Here is a 22,640-nt window from a genome sequence, read left to right as displayed (position 1 = left end):
TGGATCACCCAATGGTCTCATCCCTGTGGAGAAAAACTTGGAAACTCAGCACCATCTGACATAAAGCCTCAAGAAAGCCCAGAAGGCAGATAAAAACAAGAAATCTGTAGCATTTTAAATGCTTGCAGATGCTGACACAGTAGTTTCTGTGGTAGAAATGACCAGATAACCCCCAAATGAGTGGCCAGTCATTCTTTGTGCCAGGGACTGTGCATTTGGGATGTGTTTCTGTGTAAGGAAGAGTTAGCATTCCTTCTGGGGAAATTTAGTCAAGCTTAATCAGGCCTTCAGCTGATAATTGCACTGCCTTGAGGAGATGGGGCTGTGGCAGCTCTAGATCTTCCCTTTATCTCAAGGCCAAGAGGCACGAGGAGAGTCTCTGGTGTTAAACCCAAAGCTTAACAAAGCAAACATCAATATTCCTTCTTGCATCTCTGCTAAGTTCCCTGCAGGCTGCCCTGACAGATTTGGCTCATGGTGAATAACCTGTCAGAACAGAATTGCTGTCCCTGAATGCTGCACTTGAGCTTGAAGCGACAGGAGGATTCTTTAGGCAGGGAACACGAGGTGGGGCTGCTCAGGACAATAGATGGGGCTAGGATTCCACCTCAGTAACACAGGCTGTTTATTGCAAAATCACCTGGCAGGACAAATCTGCTCCCACTGCTCTTTGTGTTGAATTAGCTAGAACATGGTATCTAGTGTTTTTATTGGCTTTACATTTCACACTGACTGCAGGAAGACACATTATACCCCATCTGGCATAAATCCTGTTGGAGCACAGCTACCCTGTGACAATTCAGAGGATAAACTGGACCAGGCAGAGTGGCATACACTCCATCAGTGTTTTGCTGCATGGGATCACAACAGTTTTAATCACATCCTGGGTACCCTCAAACAAAATTTTCTGTCTCTGTACTGCCTAGCTGTGCTGGTTTGTGTTATGGTTATGATGTTTCCTTGAAAAACATGACTCTGCTCCTGCTGAAAGGTTGCATTACTGTTATTTCTTACTCTGCTACTTCAGCAGCTGCTGTGCATGGACTTGACCTGTAGCCTGTGTCTCTTCAGGGTGTACCTTCCCAGCAAGATTAAGATGTAGCTGGGGTGATCTGCTCTTCTGGAATGACAAAATTGGATAGGATCTCAACACATCCTCCAACTCATAGCCACAACCCTGTGTGTCCTGAGTGGGAACTGTCTGATAGTTCCTGCTGTGGTAATCACATATCCTCTGAACAGAGAGAGACACAGCTCTCCCACGATCTTCCTGAGAAGCTGTGAGAAAGCTCAGAGAAAGAATTCAAACAATTATTATCTCAATCTCTGCACCTGGCAGCCAATCCCTGTTTGTCAAAGATGTTTACAGGAAAGTGTTGTGCCTTCTTGACCAGTAGGTGAGAGAAGATTCCTAAAGGCCAGTCAGCTCTTAGGTCCACCATTGTTTCTATAAGAACTGAAGAACTTTTCATGCCTTCAGAGGATGGAGTCTCTGTCTCACCTTTGTCTGTCCCCAATGCCCCTTTGGTGATATTCCTGCCTCCTGCAGTGATGGAGAATCTGTCTTAGCAGTGGAAGCTGAGTGTCAGGACCCAGGACATTCCTCTGGCTGCCCTGGGTGACTCCAGACCCTGACAAGGGGCTCAGAGACCTTGGCAGGGAGTCAAAGCCACCTGTGCCTTTGATTTTAGCCCATGGAAACAATTACCAACTTTGGGTGGAGAGTTACAAGCCACAAGGGTTTGAGTAGAATGATAGTGAATTTGTCACAGGGTGAAAAAGTAGAATTTTGGGGATTTAGAATGGGGGTTCAAGAGGCAAGGTGGAGGAATCTGGGCGTGTCCTGTCCTTCTTCTTCTTCTTGCCCTCCATCTTCTGCTGTGATGGTGACACTGCTGGATTGGTTTAGAATAGAGACAGACTGTCTAACATAGGTGATAGGTATGGGAAATTATTGTAAATAAAGTACAGGTAGTTCTTAGTATAAAAAGCCAACACCAGCCCAAGGGCAGGGACTGTGCCACAACCCGACCTGCTGGACAGATCTCAGCAGGGCAGAGAGAGAATGGAACAGATAAGAGAGAATAAACAACCTTGAGAAGCAGAACTGAAAAATGTCCACTTCTTTGGTCCTGGGGCTGGGAAAAAGAGACTTTCTAATATCTTGGAGATCATCTCAACCACAGAAAGCCGAGAGCTGAGTGGAACCCAGGGTCTAACTGGAAACTCCACTGCCACACTTGAACCTGGCTCTCCTTGCCCCATGAACTGTGTTTGTGGAGAATGGTTTTTCTCTTCCCAAGGCACAGGCCTTTCTCTGTGTTACCCCTTAAAGCACGTGCACAGCAGGCTCTGCAGTGAGGCAGGGAGTGAAGAATTCGTGGTGGGAAGCATCCCAAACTCCCTCAGATCTGCTGAGATTCCAACAGCACCCGACCCATCTGTGACTCATCCCCGTGCCTGTGCGTCAGCTCGTGGAGAGATCCTCAGAGCAAGCAAGGCTCTGATTCCAGGCTCTGATTCCCTGCCTGCTGCCCCCAAACCAGCCCCAGGTTCCTGGTGCTTTGTCCTCACGAGGGGACAGGGCTATGATGCAAGATAAGTTATTAAGAAAAGTATGGTGGTTGCTTACTGCCCTGAAACACACTCCAGCTACAGGAAAATTCTGAGAGTCATAATCCTTGCTGAGAGCTGAGCTACTTCTCCAAACAAACTGACTCCATTTCCATCTGATTTAAATTTGAGAGAGCTGCTCGTGTCCCAAAGCTGAATGATTTTATCACCCCTTCACCAGCCCCAGCATATGATGACAGGTTTTTTGGTTGAACCACAGAATAACTTTGCTGAGAGATCTCCCAGTTTTCACCCATCTGAGGAGCCCTGATGTTTCCTTAGAATCCCTTTGCCCTTTTGCTGCAAAGATAGGTTGCTCTAAGGGCAGAACAGATCTCTAGAGATTGAGAGCAAAGGGAGACTTCAGCAGAGCCTCCAGATCAAGCTTGAAATAGGAGCTTCTTTCCTTAAGCTCAAAGAATATGTGTAATTTTTCATTTTTTTTTTGAAAGTGTTCTGTTAACTACACTCAGTTAGAAGAACTGCTCATGGGGCAAAATGTGCAAACCTGAGTTAGGATGCTAAAAGTTAATTGCATTGCTCAAAAATGCACAGAGTAAAACCTAAGGGGCCTTTCCCTTGGCATGCTTTTTCTTCTTTAGAGAACTTTCTGAAAACCCCTTTCTTGGATTGGTGACTGTGCCAAAAAGTGTTTGGCAGAAATGCAAATCCAAAGTATCAGCCAGCAGCTAAGCACTCAAATGCTGCTGCAGTTCTCCAAATTAATTTCCAGGATGGATGCAATAGCTGATCCAACCTGGACAAAGATTTTCCTTTGCACAGCCACGTGCAGCAATGAAAGCAGCAATCTCCACTGATATTTCTGCCCAAGAACAGATCTGTTGCACACTTCACCTCCCCTCGATTAAAGTATCTCCGAGTCCAAACTGCACATCTTGGTTCCCTGGAATGGGGCTGGTCCTGAGGATCCTGGGCTGGAATTTCTCCCTGTCAGCCATAGAGGGAGCCGTGATGAGAGGCTGGGGTGTGGGAGGAACTTCAGCACAATGGGAATTCCTGGTTTGGAAGGGAATTGTGCAGCCTTGCTGCGGGAAGAGCCGAACTGATCTGATCTGATCTGATCTGATCTGATCTGATCTGATCTGATCTGATCTGATCTGATCTGCTCTGCTCCTTAGGGTTTCTGGCCAGCGTGTTCTGGGGTGAATGATGGTGACCTGGGTGGATAAAGGATGCTTTGTGTCAGATTCAGATACCAGGGGGAGGGGAGCAGGGAGTGAAGCAATTCTGTTTGTTTTGAACCAAAACAGTCCCCCCAAAAAAAGAAATGGGGAGGAAAAATTATATATTTTTATATAGATATAAAATAAACAAGAAATACTGAGTCAACTTAGGACATGGTGTTTGATCCAAAACACAATGTTCCATTTTAGAGCTGAATTTCTTTTTTTTTTTTTTTTCTAAAGTCGGGTTTTTCAATAAAACCTCCAAAAGGCTCATTTCAGAAACACCTACATGAAGTCAACCCCTTTGCTTTGAAAACACTTTGGAATGAAATGTTTTGAAGTTTAAAAAAGAGCCTCCTGTATTAGGCTTGTTGGTTTTGTTTGGTTTTTTGGAAAAGAGTGCTTGTCAAATTCAGCCCAATTTCGTGAGTGGTTTATGTCCCTCCAGAATTAAACTCTGGTCAAAATTACTGTTTGCTGCACAAATTCACCCACTGTACCTATGGATCTACCCAGGGCAAAACGGAGCCTGGGATTCAGCCTGGAGCTGTTGGAACCAGGCAGGAGAACCCAGGGGTTTGCACAAAGGAAACGATTCAGCTCTCTGCAATCAAACCCCAGCTCTTGCTTCCTTTCCAAGGGCATCTGGAGTCCCCTGGCTCCACGTGGCCAAAATTCCCATTGTCTCCATCAGGAGTTAAAACAGGCATGGAGAAAACACCAAATGGAGAAAGGAGAAGAGCACGAGAAGAAATGGCCTTGACCCATCTTATTTATCTGCTTCCAAGGAAAAAAAAATAGGAGTGTGAGACATGGAAGTTTATTTCCAGGCACTTCTAATGACTTGGATGATCCAGGGAAACAAATGAGAGCAGCCAGGAGAGTGCTCTGCTCCGAAAGGGCAGGGAAATATTTGCCAATGCAGCAGCTCTGCAAATGTGTGAGGCTGTTAAGCTCCTAATCCCATGTCTTATTTTTATGAATTTTCACACTAGTGGGATATAATGAACGTTGAACCCAAAGACATTAATTACTCGGGTCCTTTTTTTGAGAGGAATTTCGATGGAGTGTAACGTTTTAAATTACAAGGTGTGAAATAAACTCTACAAAACTTACAGCTTTAGTGGAGGAACTCCAAAATCAAATAAAAATGCAAAACCGCTGATGAAGTCCAATTTACTGTAAAATGCCCTGGATCATGGTGTTCCAGTAATTTTTTTTTTTTTTCTCTCTACATACTTTGGTTAAAATAATTTATATCCGCTGCAGTGTTTATGTACCTTAAGCTTTATTTATTAAAGGATATGTATATTTCAAGCCCAGTTTTAATGAGACATGCTGAAATCTGTAAGGTACAGTGCAACTTTTGTTCTAATCAGCACTAAATCTCTTCTCTTTACTTTTTCTGTGTTGAAAATATTCATGTTGGGCGGAAAGGGCCGTGCGTGTATATAAATTTCAGAAATGTATAAATATATATGTAAAGAAATAAGCAAAATTTATTTCTTTTTTTCCTATCATCAGGGCAAATACTTCATCATTGTTCAGTCTGAGCACTTAAAACCACGGATGGATTTTATCCTTGTTCTTAGAACGGGACAATTACTCCTTTTTTTAGGCAAATTATGTATTTGCCAAAGGCTGTGCTTTAGATTGGCCAAAAATGTTTGGGAATTCACATCAGCTTGAAGAACTGTTTTGGCAAAGGAATAAAAAAAAGAAGTCCGAGGGTTTTGGCTTTGTTTTCTAATGAAAAGTTTTGAGATTTCATTTTGAACCAACACCCTTAAACTAATGTCAGCATGAACTAAAAAAAAACTTGGGAAACTGAGAAACTTCTTAAAATTCTGAATTAAATGGGGCCTTAGAGATGTTCCTTGGGGGAGTTAATTTGAAAGTTTCTTCCTGTGTTTTTGTTCTTGCAAGGAAAGAGAAAATGTTTTTGCTTAAATAGATGAATTTGAAAACTGTAATATTTATGTCTGTTTCAGTGTAGCATTAGCAGTAGGTTTGAAAAGTGTATTCAGTTTAAGGAATTTAATCAAACTTGAGCCATATTTTCAAGACATTGTAGAAAGCCTGTCTTTCATTGACACCTCAGAAGGAGATAAAAGGTATTTAACTGCTTAACCTTTACTGATAGCTCTCCAATATGGATACGAAGCAAGTCATGCAAGTGTCCCATGCAGTCCTCAAACCACTACTGAAAATGGCACAATGGTTCCTAAATCCCTTCAAATGTAGTAAATGGTACCATGGGCAGGAAAGTGACTCTCTTTCCATAAAAAACAGCCTTTGATGAACAGGAAAAAGTCCATTTTGCCAATTTTTGTTTCGATTTAATGAAAGAATGAAACAGAAAAATCTTTAAAGATTCCTGCTGCAAAGAGGGCAAAACCTCTTCTTTTTAAGAGATGTAGCAAATGGAAAATTTCTGGTAAAAACCAGCTTTGCTCAACTTTTGCCCAAACGTTTCAGAGGAAATCTGTAAAATACAGAAGGTTTCAGGTCTGATGAGCCTGATTTCCTCACCATGCTTCCCTCTGCACAGAGAACCACATCATTTTCTGATGAACCTGAAGGCACAAGTTCCCAGCAAAGCCAAGTGAAATCTGGGAGCAGAGGGGGCAGGCTTCACTCTGTCTGTCCCATGGAAATGGTTTGCTTTAGAAATGAATGCATTTCTCAGAAGTGAACCCCCAAGCCCAGAAATGGTTGAGCAAGGAATTTAAAGGGAGAAACACTGGGAATCAGGGAGCAGAGTAATAAAGTACAGGTTTGTTCTGTAACAAATTCCAGCACTTGCAAGACTCTTTTAGACATATGGAAGTCCATTTAGGAGGAAAATTGGTTGCAGCCGCTGACTCCGAACCTGTTGGAATCAGTGGAAACATTTCCATTGTCTCCTGTCCTGAAGAAAGGGTGTTTCTGTCCTTCCTTCCATCCCTGGCCTGTGCTCACTCTCTGGGCCATATGGATTTCATCTCCCTCAAAGACATGTAAGAGAAGAGGGTTTGGCTGTTTAACAGCACGATGGAGCTGTGTGGACAGGAATGGCTGATTTCTACTTGATTTGCTACAAATCAGGTAACCAGCACCTTCAGAGGAGTCACCTGGTGCATCTGGCTCTTGTATCCCAGAGCTGAACGTGGCTCTAATCACATTAATTGTGCCCCTCAAGAGGAGCTCATTGGAGTGAGGGTCTGTCTTTCTGCAACCATCTGATTCCTGGATTCTGACCACAATTGCCAGGCTATCCCTGGCAAGGAGCACTGGGTAATTGCTTATCTGGACAGTGCCTCCCTTCAGCTATTTCAGACTTTTCTAGGGTTAAACCCAAAGCTGCCTGCAGGGAATGAGTGAACCAAGCCCATCAAGAGTTGATCTTAAAGGATCGACTCCTGTTTGTCTTTCTGCAAGGCAGGCTCCCAGAAATGGGGGCACAGAAGGGGATGGATACCCCCAAGCACTCCCTGTTCTCACAGAGGGTCACCTCCAGACATTCTAGGGATCCCTCTCTGCCTCCTACTACTGAGGCCAGGACAAGTCCCCACGGAAGAGGTGACAACCTGCAGAGCAAGAAATGTTCAAGTATTTCAGCCTCTTGAAGAAAACAAGGATATTTTCAGACCAGAGCTAGGCTGGAGGGAGTGCATGAGAACAGATGGATCAGTTCTCCCTCACTGCCACCTCAGACCCTCTGTGTGGCTCAGACAGGTCCCTTCCCTGCCCTGCCCCTCATTCCCTTTGGTTCCCTCTGCCTCTCCCTTCTGGTTCTCCATGTAGGGTAAGAAGTGCCTTGCACAGAGGAGCCAGTCTCCTGTTTGTAGTGACAACCCCAGTGTCACTACAAACCCCAGCTCCAGCAAAAGTGGATGTGCCACCACAGAAACCTTCCCTGAATCCTCTTCTGGTATCAGCTGGCTCTGCTCTCCTCCTCTCCCCACAGAACTGAGAGTTTCGTGGCAATCTTCTCTGGGTATTTTGGACAATGAATGTGTTTCTTGCCATGTAATTAAATTATCCACTTGAGAAAGAAAAAGATGTGGTTTTGTTCCCATTACAAAAACAAACAAACAAGGACTGATATTTATTACAGGCCAAGGCTACTCAACAAGTGTTTTCTGGAGCTCTAATAAATTGCTGAAGAAAGTTTACAGCTGAGCCCTAAAGATGGTTTAGTTTTCCAAGGGGCTGGGATGTATTTATTTCCCATTTTCTTAACCCACAGTATGGTGAACAGCTTAACGTGCTCCTTCCAGGGTTCACGTGGTGTCAACCCAAAGCCATGCTCTTCACCCCGAAACAGTTAACCACTTTTTAATTAAAACCACACCAATTATTCATTTGCAAGTTTCACATTTATTTTTCCCCGTTTGCTCAGCCGGCTATTTGGTTTTGCTCCCACTTTGTTAAAACAGCTTCCAAAAAGAGTTTAAAAAATAAAAAATTAAAAAAAAATAAAAAAACAAATAAACCTAAAACCTCCAGCCACTCACCAAACCCAAACAACAGAAGTAGCCAGCAAGGAGCCTTTCAGCCAAAGTGAGGATCTTGTCCCATGCAGATGCTATGGGCTCTCTGTCCTGTTGTGTTGTCCATGCAAGGAGCAGCCCAACAGTTCAGCAGCCAGGCACTCTCACCCTACCACAGTTTAAACCCTCTCCTCCCTTCAGGCACATCATTTGTGCCCAGAGATGAGTGTGGACAGATGTGGGAGCAAGGCACTTAAACACAAGTCGGTTGTTAAGCACGTGCTTAAGTATTTGGCTGGATTAGCAAACTGGTTTTGAAGGGTTTGTGTTTAGAGAGAGCCCCCAAAACATTAGAAAGTTGATTTTTATTTTTTTTTTTTTTCAGTTCATTACTGGGCCTGCCAATGACATCATTCGTTTGCAAGATGAGAAAAAGTGTTTAAACGAGATTAAAAAAAAAAAAATTAAACAAGACACAATTTTAATGGCCACTTCCAAAGGAGATTTATGGACGTGCATAAAGCTGCTTTCCATGGGAGAGGGGCTAAGCTTTTAACAGTTACCTTCCTTTGGATTTTTTTCCCCTCTTGCAATATAATACCCACAAATATTTGTGAGTTGTGACTGTGCTCTGAAGGGTTAGTCCTCTTCCAGAAAGGGGGGTGGAGGGAGAAAAGAGTGGTGCCAATTTGTCTGCCCAGACTCTGATTATGGGAGGTGGTGGGTTTTTTTTTTCCTTTCCTGCAGGGGAGAGAAGTTGGTGGGACATTTTCTCTCTCCAGGGTTAGGGATATCTGATACCCAGCCCAAGAGCAGTCCAGCAGACTGAACTTTCATCTCCAGCAGCAAGGGATTTAAAATAAAAAACCCAACCAAACCTTGTGGATAAACGTCTTAGTTCAATTTGCAGGAGATCTTGGACTTTCTGCTGGGGAAATTAAGGCCATTTGAAGGTCTGATTGTAAGGAGCAGAGTGTGTACATGGAGAAAGGGAGAGAGAGAGAGAGAGATCACTTGGAGAAAGGAGGTGGTTTCAATACATCTATTTATTTATTTGTGTGCCCTGGGCCCTGCCCTCCTCCCTCCTACCCTGCTATCCAATGACCCTCGGTGCTGATTAAAGTTCCCGGGTGACCTCTGAGTGCTTTTGTTCCCCTGCCTGGTAATAAAACCCCGGTTAAACTGCTGGCTTATCCAAACCCAGGCTCCTTACACAGCCAGCTCTGGAGCCAGCTCGAGTCTGAGCCCTTGGGAACAGCAGCTTAGCCCTCTTTTAGCTTGGCCAGCCCTGCTTAGCTGCCCAGGGGCAGGGGGGAGTGGCTGCAGGTCCTGGTGGCTGTCTCAGTGCCACCAGGTCGTTGTCACAGGGGAACAGGAACCCTGGAAGTGCCACAGCCTGGTTTCTTCCCAGGCAGGTAAATCCACTAAAGCCTCCATTAAACACAGCATCACTCACTGCAGAACTGTGCCCTGTGCTCACACAGCTCACAGCAACTGCAACAAAACTGTGGTGAGGAGCTGTTTGTGCTGGTTCTTGTGTGCTTTCCTGATGGAACCCACGGTGATGGGTTGTCACAGTGTGTGACATCTGCCCCCTGCCCCCTGTGGTGCCAGCCCTGGGGCCTGAGGCAGGGCTGCCAGCCCCATGGCATCCCTGGCAAGAGCAAAGCCAAGGGAGGGAAGAGCTGAACTCTAATTCAGATCCACAGCCAGCCAGGCTGGGATCAGGATATTCCTCCCAGACTCTCTCCCACTTGGTGGAAAGATGATGGAAAATGGAACCAGAAAAGCAGTTCTTGCCATTGGCAGCTGGTGAATGTGCCTGTCATCCCTGCTGAAAGCTGGGTGACAGCTGTGGCAGCTCTGCCTTGGAATCTGAAAACTGGGACTAGTGCAGACAAACTGATAAAAAAATTTCCACTCTCTCAGTGTTCTCCTCCACTTGTGTTTTATAAATGACAAGGCAAGGGAAAGGCTCCAGCCCAGGCTGGGTCAGAGGAGGTCTGGGCAAGGCAGGTTGGAGCCCTGCTGGTGAAAACTCCAGCCCAGGTGCTGCACAGCCAGCCCAGCTGCCCCTACTGTGAAAATCAAACCTCTGAGACTTGGGGGTACTCCCAGGAGCCATCCAGAGGGGGCTTGGCAGAAATACAATTCAGGAGGGGTTTTCCCTGGCTGCACTGGGCAGAGAACTCCCTCCCCAGCCCTCAGTTGAGCCTGCTACAGAGTTCCACGTCTCCTGAAGGTTCTGTTGCTGTGAGGTGGCTCCATCCCCACAAAGGTTTCCATCCTTCTTCCCCCACACACTTCCAGGGGAGATGGCAAAAAATCCCCTCAGCTGCTATCCTGGGACACCTCCCTTATTACACCTGGTGCACAGCAAAAAAAAATGTAAGTGCATGGCCTTGCCCCAGCATCCACATGGGCTGGAGCACGTGTGCAAGTGTTCTCCTGCCTCAGGTTTTAAATCTTGTACAGTGTCAGTGCTGTGATATTCCTAAATAAGTTCCCAGAGCCAAGTCTTTATCACCCCCATGAACCAGTAACAAAGCACCTTGCTCTGACTGGAGATGTGATAGCACTTCCAGGAATGATTGTGTGTGCTGTGAACTCAGCCTCTGGTTCAAAATATTGTGCAGAGGAATAATAAATCTCAGTACTAAATTGCTGCCCCATTTAAGCTTTGATTAGACTCTGATGGTCTGTTCACCCTGGAGCTGCTGGTATTAATCTGCATGCTAAACCCTAATTATAAACTGCTCATGGCATTTCCAGATGACATCAAGATGTTTGGGATTAAAAGAAACCCTGATGTTGAGTTTACAGCTTGGAAGGACTGTAGACTACCTGATCCCCACAGATGTAATAACACACCTCTGTGTGGGGAGGGAAGAAAAGAGGGAGCCTTGGTCCAAGTGTGTAGCAGGAGTTTGTGGGGTACAGGTCTGGCTGCAGACCCCAATATGAGCACAGACCCCCAGAATTTGTCAAGGGATGTGAGATGCACACAAGTGTCCCTGCAGGTGCTCCCTGTCCCCAGCTCCAGGCAGATCTCACCCAGCCCTGGCTGCTGCAAGTGCAGAAGAGCTTGAGGCCAGGCATGAAAGTGAACCAGCACCATGGGAGGGCTGGGGAAAAACTTTTCAGGGGGAAAGAGTTCTGCTTTGGCTCCACAGCACTGCAGCATCAAGGAGTCCAGCAGTGGGGATTTCACTGGGCTGGGCAGGGTGGGGGACACTGGGTACAGGCAGAGAAGAGGCAGAGAGATGCTCTGAATCCCTGCCTCTCATCAGCTTTCCCCTAAGGAGCCCTGGCTGATGTTTTGGAGTGCAAAGCTGTGTGTTGGAACCCTCCCTCCCCAAAGCTGCTGGACCTAGGAGAGGAGTGAACAGCATTTGTGCCCTCTGCCATCTGAATCACCAATCTAAACTGCTTGCACCCCATCCAGGCCCTCAAGAGAGCAAAGCTGGAGGGCATTCAGCAGGTCTGCAAATACCTGAGTGCCCTGCAAGGAGCAGGAACAGATGGTGTGTGCTTTCTGGTCAGGTTTCCTACAGGCTTGTTCTGGCTGTCGGCTCCTGCTCCTCACTGCCCCCCTGCATTATTTTTGTCTTTAATTTCCAGGATGCAACCCATTTGGTAGATCAAAAAAGGGCTCTAAGAATTTAAACACTGAAAATGAAGTAGGGGAGAGCCAAAGGACTTTCCCCCAGTGAGCAAAATGCTTCTTCACCTGAATGCCATGATACCATCAGCCAGCTGAGGACACACCTGGGTACCACAGGTTCTTCTGCCTGGTTTCTTTTATTCAAACCCAGGTGGAAGAAAAGATATTTAGGGTACCTGAAAGAAGAGGGCAATCTGTGCTGGTAGAGGCACAGGGTGTGGTGGGCAGGGCAGGGCAGGGCAGAGGAAGAGGAAGAGGAAGGGGAAGGGGAAGGCTTGGCTTTCCTGCTGCTTTGTACCCTCCTGCATCCCACTCATGCCAACCCCAAGGGCTGTGAGCTGCCCTGGGGATTTCACAGCTGCTCATCTGCTCTGGCTGTTTCTTGTTGGTTCCAAGACCCCTGGGAGGCTCATCAGCCTGAAAAGTGGCACCAAAACTGTGGAGCTCTGAAACTGCTGTTCTGACAGATGTGAAGGGAATGTTTCTGAGGGTTGAGCACATCCTTGGAGCTGGGAACCACAGGAGCTGCCAGTGCAGGACCTCATGGGAAACTTCAAGAATCAAAAATACCCTCCAGTTAGGGGCTTTCTCACTGGCACTGCAGGGTGCTTGTGATTTTCTGTGAGAAGGGAAAGCAGAAGCAAAACGTGCTGGTCATCTGCAGAGATGCAGATATTTGGGGTTCCCCTTCTTGAAATGCAGCTAGGAAAGGGAAAATGAGGGAGTTTGTGGTTTTTGCTTCACTTTCTCCCAGTGTGGGACATGATCACAGCAGAGGGGAGGTAGGTTTTGAGACAAGGCTCCAGCTGGTGAGTCTCACTGATGTCCTTCAAAATGATAAGCACTTTTGGGAGAAGAAAAGGCAAAACTGGGGTCTGGTTGTGGTGTGAAGCTGAGCCTTTCAGCTGTGGTGTTTCACCAGGCAGAATTCTGGCTGTTTCAGGACTTTTGGGCTTTTTTTTCTTCTTCTCCCTCGGCAGAAGTGGCCCAGAGGCTCCTGCCCTGCTGGGAGTGTGAGCAGAAGGCAACCACTTGCTGGACAGCTGGGAAAGGAAGGAATGGGGCTGTGAGCAGCCTCTGGGCAGGTGCACATTGGAGAGGAAAAGTGGGATGGGAAGATGGGGGGAAGGGGAGCTACCTGCTCAGCTTGACCCCAGAGCAGTGGTGAGGGAGGAAACAAATGTCTGATCACTTCTTGGTGGCCTGTGGGACATTAAAAGGGCACCTGGCTCTGCTGCCATGGGCCATCTGTGGCATGGAAGTCCTCCCCAGCCTCAGGACTGTGAGAACTGGGGTATGCTATCACCTCTGCTTTGGGTCTGATGCATCACAAACTGAGCTGGCAGCACAGGCACTATCCCTGTCAGAGCCCAGGAGGTTCCTGCTGCGCTCATTTCCACATTCTAGGTGTGCCTTGGCACAGGGCCTGTCTGGCCATAGCAGAGATAACTGAGAGATGAACTGCAGCCCAGTAGTGCTCTGTGCAGGCACTGCTCCCAGTCTCCTTCCTTCTGGGACAGACAGAGTTGCGAGAGTTCCCCTTGGATTCAGCTTGTCCCTCCCACCCAGTGACAGAAATCCAGAGTTTTGCTGTAGAAGGGGTTCAGGTCACATTCAGAATGTGAATCAGGCACCCTGTGCTGGAATTCAGCCTCTGGGTGCTGCATGTGAGGGCAGCAGCCAGGACTCACTTCAGGATGAAGCCTCAGTTTTGGAGCTGGCTGTTTCCTCTTTCCAGGGGGAATTCAGGCTGCATTCCCAGCCCCAGGGCTGGCAGGGAGCATGGTCTGAAGGATGCACTTAGACATGGGGAGATCTCAGCAGGGATGTCAGTGAGGGCACTGCTGTCACAGAGACCTCTTGGGCTGGTTTCTGTGGCTCCTGTTGACACCCCCCAGGCTGAGAACAGATCCCACTGCCCATGGAAAGGGATGTTGATGGCTGGGCCTCTTCAGCACCCACTCAAGACAGCCAGCTGCAAACATCCATTTGAAGCAGATCAGGGAGAAAGAGGGTAAACCCCAGCTCAGCAAGAAAGGAGGCAGCAGCCAGATATCTGGGAAAGGCAGAGAAAAGGGCATGTCATGATCAGGGTATGTACAGGTGATCACCCACCCTGCCCTGCCTGAACTGGCAGAGCCAGGGTACAGGATGCCAGTGTACAAAAGCCAGCCTTGCACACCCACCTGAGGGCACAACTTCTTCCCCATCCAACATGTGGACATGTACCAGAGGACATCACACAAATTCTCCTTCAGATGCAGGAGAAGTCCCTCTGTGCTGCATACACAGATACAACCACAGCATTTTGGGTGGATGTACACTCACATGCTTCTGTGCACATGCACAACTTGCCTCAAAGTTGGGTTTTTTTGGCCTTTCCACCTTTGTCTACTCCCCAAACCGGGCACAGCAGAGCTCTGCAGCCCTGCCCTGTTCATTTGGGTCTTTGAGACTGCAAAGGGTAAAGTAGGACCAGAGGAGGGGGGGGCCTGAAAGCAAACTAATGATGGAAATGTCTCCTCCATGCCTGTGCCTTAATTAAATGCATGGAGAGGCTCGGGGAAGCACATCTGTTTTCAATCTGGAGCCCTTTGATGGCATCAAATGTTCTTTCCCCAGATCAGGGGGGATGGAAATTCTGGGCTGGCTGTGGCAGCTCGGAGCCCCGGCCGCAGCCGCCGGGAGCAGCGGCCCGCGCTGCCCGCGGCCCCTCGCCAGCCCCGCTGGGCCGGGCACGGCCCGAGGGCCACCACCTGTCCCCGGCCACCAGGGCCACCACACCCTGCGGGGACCTCTGTGCTTGCCGGCCTGAGCAGCTCCGACTGTGTCCTCGGGTTTTTTTTTCTTTCTTTTTTCCCTTCCCTTCTGTTCTTTTCACTTTGCTCCCCTATTGCTCTGTCTCTCTCAGTTCTCTGCTGCACTTTTCCTTCCTCTTTCGCTGTTTTTCCTCTTCCTTCCCTCTCTTCTGTTCGCACTTTCTCTTCCATTACCCTCGCTCACCTTTTCATCTGCGTTTCTCATTTTCGCTGCTCCTCTCCTCACTCACTCCCAGGGCCGCGTCCACCCTCCCCTCCAGGTGCAGCGCCGGCCCACAAGGGAGGCCGGCCCAGCTCCCCCTTCCGCGGCGGGGCCCGCGCTGCCACCCCCGGCCCGGTGCCACGTCCCGGCGGGGCCCCGCGGGCCGCCCTCCCCCGGGTGCCCGGAGCCGCCCCCGCCGTTTGAAGTGCGGGGCGGAGGGGAGGGGAGGGCAGCGCAGGGGCGGAGGGAGCGGAGCCGGCGGCAGCGGGGGCGGAGGGACGGGGCGCACCCGCCCCAGCGGCCCCACAGCCGCCCTGCGCCTCTCGGCCGGCGGCAGCTCCCCGCGCCGCCGCCCCGGCGCCCCGAGCCGGCCGCCGCCTCTCCCCTCCGACATGTTTTAAGCCCGGCCCTTTTCGCTCCCCTTCGGGCTTCCCTACCCGCCGCTGCCGTCGGGTCCCGTCCCGCTCGCCCCGCTCCGCTCCTCGCTACTCCCCCCCTGGAAGCGCCGGCGGCTGGGGGGGCGCGGGGGCGGTGGGCGCCCGCGGGGGGCGAGGGCAGAGAAGCCCCGCTCGGCACCATGGCTTCCAGCTATGCCCACGCCATGGAGAGGCAGGCCCTGCTGCCCGCCCGCCTCGACGGCCCCGCCGGCCTGGACAATTTACAAGCCAAGAAGAACTTCTCCGTGAGTCACCTGCTGGACCTGGAGGAGGCGGGCGACATGGTGGCCGCCCAGGCGGAGGAGGGCGGCGGCGAGCCCGGCCGGAGCTTGTTGGAGTCCCCCGGTCTGACCAGCGGCAGCGACACCCCGCAGCAGGACAGTAAGTGCGGGGGCATCCTCCCCTTCCATCTCCCGCCGGGGCAGCCGCGGCGGGCGGTGCCGGCTCCGAGGGGGCTCCGCTGGTGCTTAGCCCGGCTTTCCCCGCTCCCCGAGCCGTCCTTCCCCGCCGTGCAGGGATCCTCGGCGGGGTCGGCACCCGCCGCAGTGTGAAAACCCTTGTTTTTCCCCCAGCCGCGTCCCGGCGAAGGGGCGACCTGCCCTTCGCCGCCGCGCCCGTCGGGTCCGGTGCCGCGGCTCCTGCACCCTGCGGAGAACCGGAGAACATCCCGGGGAGCAGGAGTGGGCAGGATCGGGCCCGCGGGCTCGGCCCCCTCGTCCATTCCTTGCCGGGGTACGCTGAGAACCTTGGCGCTTGGCTGGACGGGGCGAGGCGCGGTAGGCGCTGAGCATCCATCCATCCATCCGTTCGCCCGTCCGGCCCGTCGCAGCAGGCACGGCGCCGTAGTTAGCGGTACACCGGCAGGCTGCTCAGGGATCTGGATGAGGTCCGGAACATTGTCCGGTGCCCTGCCGGGAGCGCCGGGGCTCGCCAGCCGCCCGAGGTTGCGTGCGCGGCTCCCGAGTGCAGCCGCGGGTTGCCGCTCCCCCGAGCCCCGCTTCTCGCCGATCCGGGCGGGCAGGGCCGGGCAGGGCAGAGCGGTCTCTGAGCTTCCCATCCTGAACAATCCGAGCTCGCAGCTCGAGTAGCCGTGACCCAGCAGCCCAGCGGGATGGGCGCCGGCTTGCGCGGCGTTTTCCAAGCGCCGCGTGTTGTTTTCGAAGGGCAGCGCTGTCAGAAAGGCTGAGGGGGCTGTGCAGGGGCTGTGCAGGGTCAGTAACCCCCCTTTAGCCGCTCTCTGTTACAATAATTACATCCCCGGCCGCCGGGAGTTCCGTTGGGGGTCCGGGCTGGCCGCGGCTGCGGACACGGGCTCGCTTCCGAGGGCGCTTCCCGGCAGAAAACGGGGAAAAAACAACAAAACGAAACGAGAAGCGAACGAAAATGCCATTTTCAACTTTCGTTCGCTTTTCGATTTTTTGTTGGTTTGGTTTTCTGTGGGTTTTTTTTCCCCCGGCGGAGCCGCCTCCAACCCTCTTTTCTCCGTGGATCCGACGTGGTTTTCTCGGTATTCCGAAGGAAACCGAGCTGGGGACAGGGGAAGCCTTCCCAAAAGCAGCCGCTCCTTGCAGAAGCGCCCTGGGATGCCCGGGCTCGGCCCGGCTGATGCGTTCCCGGCGGGGAGCATCCTCCAGGAGCGCGCTCGGAACGGAGCGGGGGAGCGCGGCTGCCGGAGCGGCTCCTCTGCTCCCCCGAGAGCCGCATCCACGGCCGCTGGGACATGGCTTAAAAATATTTCCCTTCCCAGGACCCGAAAAACTACAATTTCTGACTCTAAAGGTGTGTATTGTAGTGGGGAAAACAGTGATTGCGGCTGCCCCTGGTTCAGCTCCTTGTGCCGCTGGAGAATTCGCAAGATATCAGATGCAGACAACTTTTTTTTTTTTACCTCTGCTCTCTACCCAATTTAGTTTATCATATTTTATTTGGATTTACTCCCGATTTACGCCAGTTTACTCCTGATGTTGCTCCTTGCCAACTGCAAGCTCAGTTAGTGTGGAAAAGAAGAACAGCGTTTCACCAATACTCACCTTGCTCTTAAAGCATTAAAAAAAAACCCAAAAAAGCAGTCCAAGGGCTTGTTTTCTAGCCAGCACTGCTGAGCAGGGACCAAACTACAGCTTCAAATAATTTACAAATTCTCTGAATGCTGTAAAAGTTTTAATACCATTGCGGTGAATTAGAAAGTTTTAGAAGTGTTCTAAAGTAAGCAACGACCACAAAAAAAGAAAGGGAGAGGAATAAATTCCACCAGGTTTATTGGGCAGAACTGTCATCTGGGCTTTCTGGCTCTCTCATGGATGCGTTTAGCACATCCCAGGAGTCTCTGTGCCTCAGTTTCCCTACCTGCTGCGTGTGCTCTGTGAGGTGTTAGCAATCCATGCAGGAAAGGGACTGTGCTGGAGCTGGAAGTGCGGCAGAGGTAGGAGCTTTTCTCAGTGAAAAATGAGAACTGGTTCCGTGGAAAAGCTAACACGGGGCTCAGTTACTCCCCATGTTTTTAGTGAGAAAAGGTAAAAGCAGTTTGAAGAAATTGTGGATTTCTCAAGAATAAAAATGTTCTTCCAGCCTGAAGGATAATCAGCTGGTCTGCCACTGATTTTTGTTCCAAACTGAAGTGAAAAACCAAATTATTGGAGCTGATTTTGTAAACAAAAGTTAAGAGAAGAAGTTTGATGCTGAAATTACAAAAGATTTTGTCTGGATGTTTGAGATTGAAGGAAACATTTCACCACTGTTTTATTTGAGAGAGGTTTAGGATAAAACACTTCTCTTATTAAAAAGAAAAAAACCATTCCCGGGAGTAGCTGTGATTGTAATATTTGCAGGGAGAGCTGTCTGTGGGTTAAGGAGCTGAGTTTGCAGCAGTGCTGTCATCCTGACCAAGTTCACTTCAACTCCTAGCTCTGAAAACCTTACCCTAAAAGCTGATAAACATCAGGGCAAACCTCCCTGCCTCTGCTGCTTGGCTGGGAGGGCTTTGCAATCCCAGTTCCAATTTGTCACAAAATAACCTGTAAAGATAAAACCAACTCTTGCTGTGGTAGCACAGCTTTTGCTAACTCCAGCTAAAGCTGGGATGAAAATGCTGAGTTGAGGGGATCCCCTAAACTTCCCAGAAAAGGCAATGATCTCCTCTTGCTTTTGTGCCCTTTGAGGGTGACAGAAACCTGTCACTTGCCTGTGGCTTCCCAAAGCTTGTGGCTCTAGAGTAATCCTCAATTATTGTTTGGGGGTTTTTTTCAGATGGGCATTTTTGACTTCTGCTTGGGTTTTTTTTTTTTTTTTTGCTTGGTTTGTTTGAGGCTCACTGTTGATGGCTCATAAAATGGTGTGGAGAAAGCATGAACAGCGAAAGAAAATTTGTTAGGCTGGGATTTCTTTTGTAAGGAGTGAATAAACTGTGCTTCAGTCCATGACATGCTCAAGTTCTGTATTTTGGGGCTCTTGCTGTCCTTTAATCTCTCTTATCAGGCTGATACACAATTAAAGCTGGGCACGGGCTGCCTGAGTCCTCCCATGAATTTTTTCCTGTCCCAGTGAGCATCGTGACCCCTCAGTGCTGCTGCTCCTTCTCAAGGAAATCCCAGAAGTCCTGCTGGGATAAGGTGAGTGAGTTCCTCTGCTCAGCAGGTCAGGCAGGGCATCGCTGTGCCTTCAGCCCCTCTGCTCTGGCAGCAGATTGAGGAAAAGCTTTTTCAGCTTTCTCACTCTTGGGTGGTGGGGCTTGTCACCCCAGGATTTTGTACAGATCAGAAATAGGTGTTGTTTCAAGAAAGGACTGGCAGATTCAGGGAGGGCTGAGCATGGCTGCTCACTGCAGCAGTGTTTGGAGGCAGTGTCCAGCTCAGGGAGCCGCCAGGCTGGAAGGATGAGCAGGGATCTCTGCCTTGCTGCCTGGGCTTAAACCTTCTGACTGCTGTTCCTGGCTGTCTGAAACAGCATCCTGAGCTGGAGGACTTTGGGTCTGCTCCCACATGGCTGTTCATTTTGCCTTAATTGCCTCTTTTTGTTGAGAACAAGTGAGGTTGCTGCAGGAGTAAAAGAGAATGTCTAAGTACTGAATTGTCTGTGCTCCTGTGCTTCCCCATCCTTCACCAAAAAAAATTATAAAAAGAGGTGGAAAAGCTCTGCCACTGCTTGGAAATGTGGAAAGCAGTTCCTTGGGCTGCTGAGTTGCTGGGGATGAAGGGAAGAAGAAGCACCTGGGACATCTGCAGGATCTGCTTTGCAAACCTCTGCTTTACCTTGGAGTATTGAGCATCTCTTTTGTTAGTAAATCACAGCCCTTGTTCCCAGAAAATACTGAGTCTGTAAATAGGGGATGTACAACCAATAAATAGAAGAGGGGAAAATTGATTAAACCCAGGAGTTTTCTTCCTGTCTTGTCCTGCTGATGGACAGAGAGTCTTGGGGCAGCAGCTGCTGCTGGTGTCCCCAGGTTACAGCGGCGTGAGCTGGGCAAGCCGCCGGCACCTCATTGCCCACCAACAACAGCGAATCTTCCTCAAGAAACACTCTCCAGAGTTCTCCTCTTTCAGAAACCGATGTAGGAAAAGCCAGGATCAGATCATTACCATTTTTAAGGTGTTTATGGTAAATTATCTGCCTGAAAAACGCAGTTCTTAGTCGGCAGCATCTTTGCGCGTGCCGGTTTTACTGCGCGTATCCTCGAGGCTTTGAGGAGATCTCGCTTGACTAAAGGTTGAGTAACAGAGAACTAACACCAAGCAGTTGTTAGAAGTTTGATGAACTCCTTTCCATTTTATGTTCTTTGGGCATATCTGTCTAATTTTGGCCTCAGGCTGGCAGATGTGCAGTTATTGCAGCGACTGTCGCGGTGTCAGATATTTTCTTACATCCCCGAATCCTGCAGTTTGAAGTGCAAAAGCGTTTTGTGTGTGTTGTGTAAATTTCTGCAGCTTCTGGACAAGGACAGAAGATGGAAATGTGGCTCTGCCACGTATCTGGACTCTTAAAGAAAAGGCACAAGAAAATAAACGAAAGTGGTCAAGGTACTGTTCTTAACAAAGAAAAAAGAACCATGTGAATTGTAGAGGAGGGAGCTGGCTCTGTTTGGGAGTGCTTTTCCTTTTGAGGGGTGAAAAGAAACTTCTATTTGTTTGTGAATTTCACTTTTTTTTTTTATCATAATCAGTTTTGCTTCCTGATTCTCATGGTCTCATAATTTGTTGATGGTATTTGTGTTTTCAATCCATCCACTCAGAGCTTCCAACTTTTTAATTTGAAAAAGATTTTGCTGAAGGTTTTTACTTTCCCTCCTTCCCCCCTTAATGTAATGAAAACATTTCCATGAAAATTAGATTTTGAAATCTCTCATAAAACTGAAAGGTTTGGTCTAAACTGCTCCAATGCTTTTAATGAACATCAGCTTTCTGTCATCTGCACTGAGTTTCCACTGCTAGCCAGTCGATTTTCCATCTTTTTGATGATGTATAAAGCAGTGATTGCATGGGAAAATATTATCTCAGGGTTAATTTGTGCAGGCCTTACTCACACGAGTCATTGCATGTGATTCAATGGACCACTTATGTGTGTGCCAGTTGATGAGTATTAGTGTTTGAAGACCTGACCAGCAGCCTTGAGTCATGCAAAAAAGAGGTTTTTTTCATCCAGTGGAGTATTTTTGTGCGGGCATGGAGCGGTTTTGCTGTCTGCACTCGGGAGCTCGATCCTTTTTTTCTCTCGGCAGAAGTGTAGAATGCATCAAAATCTGTGATTTGAGGGAGCTTGAAAGGAAAAGAGCAAGAGCCCAGACAGAGCAAAAGCAGGAGGGGCTGGGAGAGTTGAGTCTTTGACAAGGCAGACACAGAATTACAGGGCTGTAATTCCTTCAAGGATATATTTTTATTTTCCCCCCCGGTAACCGAGTTGACTCCCATGGTTTTTGACATCACCAGAATGACTTGATGGGATTATAGGTGTTTATTCCTGGTTGGGAGTTGTTTATGATATATTTAATCGTTTCTGAAACCCATATTAAGTAGCCCTGAGGGAGCTGTGTTCCTGCTGGGCCTCTGTTGCATAATGAAGTACATCACGAATATTTACCAAGTGTCACAGTATTCCAGCCTTGGGCCTCTGTTTCTGGGGAGGATGAATCACTGCACTGCTGCTTCCCCACCCTGCTCGCCTTTCCTAAAGGAGCCTTGGATTTTTGGGGTGGATTGTGGAGATTTGAAGCGGGACCCATCACAGTCTGGCTGGAGGAGCTGTTGTCCACGGCTCTGATGTTTGAACTGTCCTCTTGGCAGAAAGGCTTCAGCTTCTGCTTGGGTGGTGGAGCAGGTTTTAGTCTGGTTCCCCTAAGAAAAACCTGTTCTTTGGTCGCTGCATGTGGGATATATCTTCAGAACCCACTGGCTGCTCTGGTGGGAGAGCTGACAGCTCCCAGGAGGGGTGAAATGGCAGTCTGGAGGGCATGGAGAAGGATGGCAGCAGTGCCTCCTCCTGAGGGGGAGATGCAGCAGAAATCCAACCTCTTACCACCCACTGGAGATCTCTGTGGAGGCTCTGTGTTACAGACTCAGTGGAAACTCACAGGTGTAGATGTAGGTGCCACTAGCCTACAGGGATTTGTCCTTTGTCACCCTGTGTTGGGGCAGTTTTCCCATTGTCCAGGGCCAGCACAGCTCCCAAAGCTCCTCAGCACCTCAGGGGCTTTTCAGCTATGGTTGGTTTTGTGGAATTCCAGAATGGTTTGGGTTGGAGGGGCTTTAAAGATCATCCATTTCCAATCCTGACACCTTCTACCATCTCAGGGTGCTGCCAGCCTTGTCCAGTCTATCCTTGGACACTTCCAGGATCCAGAGGCGGCCACAGCTTCTCTGGGCAACCTGTACCAGGGCCTCACAGGGAAAAAAATCCATCCATTTCATTCCTTAGCTGGAAATAATTTGAAGTTTTTCATGGCCCTGCTCACCTTTGCATTGTAAATGTAGGTTTGCCCTGGAAATCTGTGCTGTGTTCCTAATCCATGTTTCTTTTCCTGCCCTGTTCCTGCTGGGCCCAGCTGATCCCTGGAAGATGCTGTGAGGTGGGGATGGGAGCTCAGGAGAGCTGCCATGCCTGTCTGCTGGCACTTTGGGGCATCACTTAAAGAGAAGTTTCTTTCAGGTGAGAGTGGAGGATTCTGGCTGAGAAGGGAAGGGAGCAGTGGTGCTGAAGCTGAGGGCCACCTCCTGCAGTGGAAAGCATCTGCAAGGATGAGTGTGTGAAGGCC

At 49.2% G+C, this 22,640-nt stretch overlaps 2 protein-coding genes across 2 annotated transcripts in view; both read left to right on the top strand.

Moving 5' to 3' along the window:
- The window catches only part of LOC103823406 (dimethylaniline monooxygenase [N-oxide-forming] 4), a 215,418-nt gene that overhangs the window by 116,446 nt on the left and 76,332 nt on the right, over positions 1-22,640 (top strand). The gene's annotated exons all lie outside the window — the stretch shown is intronic.
- PRRX1 (paired related homeobox 1) overlaps positions 15,300-22,640 on the top strand; it is a 41,150-nt gene continuing 33,809 nt past the window's right edge. The window contains exon 1 of the mRNA XM_030226739.2: positions 15,300-15,778. Coding sequence (XP_030082599.1) covers positions 15,538-15,778 — 241 coding nt within the window. The 5' untranslated portion in view covers positions 15,300-15,537. The remainder of the gene's footprint in view (positions 15,779-22,640) is intronic.

The sequence above is a fragment of the Serinus canaria genome, chromosome 8 (genome assembly GCF_022539315.1).
Source record: "Serinus canaria isolate serCan28SL12 chromosome 8, serCan2020, whole genome shotgun sequence".
Lineage (NCBI taxonomy): Eukaryota > Metazoa > Chordata > Aves > Passeriformes > Fringillidae > Serinus > Serinus canaria.
Note: the sequence above shows the minus strand (reverse complement) of the source record. Positions and strands in the feature narration are given on the sequence as shown.